Below are 7,035 nucleotides of genomic sequence, written 5' to 3'. Positions count from 1 at the left end.
GGAATGCAGTAAGATCTCTGTCCTTCATCCATTTAAATTTATTAGAACAAGAGGAAACGGTCTCAAGTTGCACCAGGGGAGGTTCAGGCTAGACATTAGAAAGAACTTCTTCACTGTTAGAGTCGTTAAGCATTGGAACGGGCTCCCCAGGGAGGTGGTGGAGTCACCGTCCCTGGAGGTGTTCAAAAAATGTTTAGATATGGCGCTTGAAGACATGGTTTAGTGGGTTTAGTGGGCATGGTGGCATCAGGTATACGGTTGGACTTGATGATCTTTGAGGTCTCTTCCAACCATAATGATTCTGTGATTCTGTGATTATTCCTTTTAAACCTGATTTCTTGCAGAAACTTCCAAGTGCATTGGATCTGACAACATGGAAGTAAGGGTTTTTTCAGTTTTTCAGCTGCATAGTAGAAGGCAAACAAAAAGATAAATGACTCTATACATTAGGCACTATACATTAATGTAATAATGTCTGAAGTACACCTGTAAACTAATCTCTTTTACCAATGGCAAAGTATGCAAAAAGACAAATAAGTTCACATCATAGCCTATAAAATATAAGTATATGCTCCTTGTTGCGAGGCACAAGATAAAAGGTTATCAGCATTAAGCAAATGGAGAATCTACTTGGGTTTTTAATTTCTTTCTTTGTGGCTTACTGTTACTTTCATACAGTTTTGGTATAAGCTTTCATTTTTATTTTAATGGTAATTTAAAAAAAAAACCAAAAACAAAACAAAAAAAACCCAAAGAAAAACAAGAGGAGAGAGGTGACAAGATTGCCTGCCTGTTCATCTGGATCTCACAGGTTAAGAGCACTGCCTAAACATAGGCCAAATCATTGGCTGTGTTCTTGCCTCTCTACTGCTATGATCTGAAACTTCTTTGCTGACCCGAGAAAACCTTGCTATTCCTGTCCTGAGCTACTGCTTTCACAGTGTTCCTACTACATAAACATGAGACATTACTAAAGTCTCATTACTAAAGTAACGGCGGCTAAGCCAAATTTGAATTGAGTTGTGAGAACTGAGTGCGAATGGTTTAGAACAATACATTATTTAATTTCACTGAGCTGTTGTGAGCTTTAAAGGATTCTCTTGGGTACATTTTCAGTGTGCTGTGGTAATATTTAGTCATACAAATTGTACTGGTAAGATAAATTGCGTGACTAAATCTCCTTGCATGGGCCAAATCCTGTGCTGGCCCTGTCTGCAGCACAGATTATCTAATCACTTCTTCAGGATTTTCCTCTTTCAAGGCATCCTCCAACTCAGAGAGAGGATAGAGGTGTTCCTTGGAGTCACTGCATTGCATTGACATTGCTTCCAGCCTTCTCTGCTCCCTCTGTGACCTGAGTATGTGGCTGACAGAGCAACAGACTGGAAATCACAATGTTGGAGACTATTTTCAATTGAAGTAGGTCCTGTTCCCAGGGACAGGCCCTTTGGAGGGCAGGGACAGCTTGGGAGCAGAGCCAGGGCAACTGTCCCAGGTTATCTGGGTTTGCTGAGCTAAGAGGGCTAAGAGTTTACCTCCCATACCACCAAAACGTCAGTTGGGGTCAGACAGAAAAGGTATTACCGAAGTTGTCTAATCTAGCAGGTCATGTAACCATTTTAAGTTCTCAGACATTCAGTTTCTGGTGAACAAAGGCCTGCAGTTCTGTCATTGTAAAGGAACAAGATCAGTAGCAGCAGTTGTGCCCCTGTTTCATTGTAAAACGGGAAGATGGTATGCAGGTCCATGAAAAGGGAATTTTAACACTCGTAAGCTGCCCCAAAATTGTGTTTCCAGTACGCTGCTTTCAAAAATAAAAATATTATAAGTGCATTTTTCATTTGGAATGTACTTCTGTCTACACAGGACCTCAACTAGTCTTAAATGTGTGTATGCTTGTAATGTTTCATAGTGAAGAAAATTTATTATTTTTAGCAATTCTTTTGGGAGAGGACTCATGCCCTGTATTCCGCCTCTTCTGCAGGTGGCTAAGTTTCCAGTGAAGTCATGTCTTATGTTACGTATCTGTACAGGGATCTACCTGAGCTGAATATGATTAAAACTCACAGGAGAGATTTAAGATATCAGCTGCTGTTTCAGTGAATTAAATATAAACAAGCATTTTTTTCAGTAAGGTTTTCCAGTAAGATTAATCAAGGCTGAGGGGTGGCCATCATACCAATTGCTAAAGTTTAAATTTTCTTGTGGGCAGGCTATCAGAGCAATTGTTAGCTAGTACTTCAATATCTTGAGAAGAAATTCAGAAGATCATACTTCTATATGAAATGTTCTTGAAAAAATGTATGGATACCCAGTCTACCATATTTTCTCAACCGTGTGAGGTTGTGCCAGTTTTTACTGATGAAATTTCGTCCCTGACAAGTTTTCTGATAGGCTTTTTTTTTTTTCGTAAGTAGCAAAAATTCACAGCTCTTACACAGCTGCTTGACCTTATGATATGTAAAATTGTATTCTTCTTGGTAGGTGTGGAGTGTCCTTAACTAAGTATCCACACATATTCTGTTCTTGATGACTGGCATGTGGTTGGCAAACCACGTTTTTCTCTTCAGTGTTTTCATACATTCTTTAGATTCTTTTAGAAATTTCAAACCTGGAAAATATTACCCACATTTCTTCAGAAAGAGATGTTTGAGAATAAAGGAAAGGGGATTATAGAAAAAAAATCATAGTGGAACTTGAGCTTGACACAGGCTGGGAAGCAGTTTTATTACAGAGAAAGCATGAAAAATAATGAAGAAAGAATCACATTATTTGTGGCCTGCTTGATAGAGTTTCTTATCTGAATTGCCAATATAAATGCAGCCCATGGTAGTAAGGACTGAAAGGCGTCAGTTGCTATCCAGTGGTTGTTCACTAACCATTGTAAATGCACTCTCATCCACAGTAACGACATGTCCACAAATATCTAGTCAAGAGTAAGTGGCACCCTGGTTGCCACTATTAGTATATACATTAAGGTACTGAGGGGCATGAAGAATGAATTATCCCCTCAAATCATGAGGTAATCACGCCAAAATAGGGCTGAGCATGTTGGCAACATTGCATGGGAAAATTGACTCTGCTGCTATCCTTGCGGGACCCACGCTGGAGATGAAGGATTTCACTCTTGAGAGTGGACGACTCTGTACGATCTGGGTCATTGTGTTTGAGCAGTGTTTGAGGGAGAGAGGAGGTAGGGGCTTGTAAGTCTTTATAGGGGTAGATAGAGATAGAGATAGACAGATAAATAGAACAAATATGTATAATAGATAATAATTAATTAATGCCACAACTGTGAAGGTAAAAGGAAAAAAAATACCCTTAATAGTAACGCCTGAAATATAATAGAAAACACTGTTAAAAACTCCCCCCCATATAAAAAAAACACATAAAATGTTAACTTTGTATATTGATCCTGATTTCTGATATGATAGTATTTTAATAACTAGCATATGTGATCTGTGAATTTCAGCTATATAAAAATCTATTTCGTGCTGATATTTTAGCTTTGATTTATATTATATTTGGTTTTATGTATTTTTTAATATTTAAAAGTACCTGAACTGGACAGAAATGTAGACCATAGTTTCTCTTTTACAGCATTGTGTAAACATATGTAATTAGCCTTGTACTTATCTGCATTAGTATCATTAGAATTGAAAACCCATTTTAATCTGGATTCTGTTCTCTTCTCAATGTCAGCCTGTTTCTGGACCGGTACAGAGCTAGCCTTGTTGATGCAATAAAGAGATTACTCCAACCCAGTGTAAGTATGTTTCTATTTTCTCCTGAACACTGGCTTCAGAATAATTAGTCTGTGCACAATGATTGAGAGAGTAATGGAATGGCAGGATTAATGTCATGTAATACTTTAATACTTATTATGTCCAACTTCAATTGAGTCTTCTAATCTATCAGATTCTTTCCTAATCATAAACTAGGAAACTTCTTATACTTGGCCTTCTGATAAGGAACACAGTGGGTAGTAAAATAAATGAAACAGCTTCAAAGATAGCGTGAGATTATTTTTATCAAAGCGTTTCTCAAGTATTTCCCTTTGATAATAATGTCTTCATATTAAAGTAAAAGTACAATATTGAAAGTTTTTATGTTGGCTTCTGTCATTTGTAATCCCTTCAATTGTAACCTTTGTCATTGTGTATTTATTTATTATGAAAGAGTATTTTTTTAATTTTTGTTTATATAAAATGAGCAAAATCCTTATGCGTGTATTGTAGCCTAAAACTTTTTTTCCATTAAGTAAGCCCTGTGCTTACATGTTTTATACCTTAGAACATAATGAAATAAAGCTCTTCATAAAATGCTTACGTGTTGTGTCACTGAGGAAATTTTTTACCGATCACAATCTATTAGGTTGTTATATCAGAGACCTACAGGCAAAAAAAAAAAAAAAAAAAGCTGTTATATGCATATACTCATACCTAACAAATAATCTTGCATCTCAAAAAAAAAATTTTTTTAAGAAGATAGCAAAATGAGAATATGAGAAAACATGTGAAGTAATTGCTATAAGTAGGAATTTTAAACAGGAATTCTACCTTTCATGCTTAACATACAAATCTTCCAGTAAGGTAAACTCTCCGTTTCAAAACAAAAGTATTTCATGTTAGCAATGCATTCTCCAAACTTCATTTAAAAATTGTATTGTACTTTTTTGTACAAGAGGTTTTCTCTGTAAAAGAATAGAAGACTCAAACGTGCAAAGGCTTAAGAAACCAAGTCATTTTAGTCATGTAAGTAATCCCATTCTTTGCTAAGAGTGATCAGGTTTCTATTCTTGGTTCTATCATAGACTTTCCTGAGTGACCTAAGGCAAGTTACTTAAGACTGAATTATTTTAATGAGCTGTGGGGCAAGGCTGCCAGGAAGACAGGAGAAATGCAACCACACTGAGGAAAAGGTTACCCACATATTTCTGTCAGTGGCAGCAAAGGGAGCTCCTGCCCAGAGTGCTGCATTCTGGCTTTCATGATGTACCATCAGTTGTCAGGGTGCAATAATTTTAGGGACCAGAGGTGATCTGGAACACAAAGCTGATCCCAGTTTAAAAAAATGGAAAAAGTATTTTTTTTCAGCCCAGATCAATGTCCACAACTGATTCTTCAGGTAGCCCCATAGGCCACCATACTGGCTCCATGACAGGAAACTGGGGGAGAAGGGCATGAGTGGCAAGAAGAGGAATGTGTAAGGTGCCTTGGTAACCGTGACCTGGCTACAGCCTCTAGCTGGAGTGGAAAAATAGCTGTTAGTTGCTTTGTCTCCTGCTCCTAGGTAATCGAAACCTTGAGTGCACACACATTTGTATATACACACACACTCATTCTTTACCTGGGCTGAATAACCCAATGAGAGGATTTGATTTAGAAGACAATGATAGTAAGGCAGCCTGAATTTTGAGTAGTGTTCATAGCTCAAGTTCCCATGTGTGGACAATTTAGGAATTGTTAACCTGACTTTAGACCAAAAGTGGCCTGACTTTGTTGCTTTTTAACTCCAGTCAGCTAATTCAAATTCAGAACATGCCTTTGTTTTTCAGAGCAGATGAACTACAGTCCTTTGTGGATGTAGATGGAGTAAAGGGAGATGGGTTTTTGTTGCCTGTCTTCCTAGTCTGGCTTCCTTCTGGACATTGTGATTAATAGCATAGCCTGTACTTATTTGATATGCATTTTAGGCCATGGTTCCTATTTCTTACCAGCAAAGCTAGCCTAAGAAATTCTTAGAAATTCTTAGGCAAATTTCCACTGCAGAATTTTGGAGCACTGTCCGAACTGTATTTTTTAACTACAGTCATTTGCCTAATCCACTTTATGGATGGTTATATGGATGGATATCCAGTTATGGCATGGCCTTGCAAATTATTATAATTCATAACTAAAAGGACAGCAAACTATTGTGTGGGGTGGAAGCTGGGAGTAAGGACACCTTAAATGAGCTCTCTTGTCCATAAAGGACATGTTGAACAGAGATGCCTTCAAGCATATGGTTTCATGGTTTGAAAGTCCCAAATGAAAGCATATAGTTATTTGAGATTCCAAGAGAAGATGCAATCATAATTACAAAATAGTTATTATTTTTACTGTCTTGTTAACCTGTATAAATCGAAGGATAGTATCAGAGGAAACTTTACTAACTTGCACTATACTTTGGCCTTTAAAGGAAAAATAAATTAATAGTGAACTCATTTGCCAATTGCAAAAATTAAGAATAGTTTATGGGCATTAGTTTATGCCCAAGCTAAGGAATAAACTACTTTGAATTAAGTTCACTCTTCTACATGATTTATTTTGTCTCAAATTCAGAAGTTGCATTTCCTTATTGGTAGTACATTGCCAAATCGATGGAGGAACAATCTCAAATTGAAGACATATCTAGATGTAAGACATCTTTCAAGTGTAACTAGGATACAACTAGGATAGAAGAGTTCAGGGAAAATAATAGCCAGCAAAAACGAAAGGAAAAGTGGAGTAAACAGAAAATAACAGGTATCCTTACAAAGCTGTCTTGAAGGAGAAATTCAGAACAGGTAATCTATTCTTACTGTGAGTTTAAAAAGAGAAAAATTTATCTGCAGTATTTCCTTTTTCACTAAGGATGATGTTTGTGGCTATTAGAATCCTTGTGGCACAGAATGATGTATTTTGGGTAACTTTTTGTTTTCCTGGAAACAGGACTGTGGTCATTTCAGTCATCTCATTCATACTATGGCCCCATGGACAGTTGTATTGGCACAGGAAGAGAGGACCAGAAATTCACACTGGCAGAAATGAGCAGCTCGCAGAGTTACTGGGGGCTGAAATTTCCATCTGAATTTGTTATAAAGGCAAATGTTACCTGTAAACCAACTCCAAGAATTAGGCACTGAAATTTTACATCAAACAAATTTATTTTGAATGGCTATATTTTATTCATCTTACAAGCAAGCTACTTGATTTGCCAACATTTAGTTTTATTTTTTCCTATCAATAAAATGTACTTTTAGTTTCAGTCTCAGAATAAGCAGTTGCTTGTTTG

The 7,035-nt window shown here is 36.9% G+C and overlaps 1 protein-coding gene across 1 annotated transcript in view; it reads left to right on the top strand.

Moving 5' to 3' along the window:
- Window positions 1–7,035, top strand: part of CAMKMT (calmodulin-lysine N-methyltransferase) — a gene marked incomplete at its 5' end in the record, with an annotated part of 43,328 nt that overhangs the window by 29,606 nt on the left and 6,687 nt on the right. Inside the window, one exon of the mRNA XM_009703502.1 lies at window positions 3,703–3,766. Coding sequence (XP_009701804.1) covers window positions 3,703–3,766 — 64 coding nt within the window. The remainder of the gene's footprint in view (window positions 1–3,702; window positions 3,767–7,035) is intronic.

The sequence above is a fragment of the Cariama cristata genome, unplaced genomic scaffold (assembly GCF_000690535.1).
Source record: "Cariama cristata isolate BGI_N322 unplaced genomic scaffold, ASM69053v1 scaffold14917, whole genome shotgun sequence".
NCBI classification, from domain to species: Eukaryota; Metazoa; Chordata; class Aves; order Cariamiformes; family Cariamidae; genus Cariama; species Cariama cristata.
This window is presented reverse-complemented; position numbering and strand designations above follow the sequence as displayed.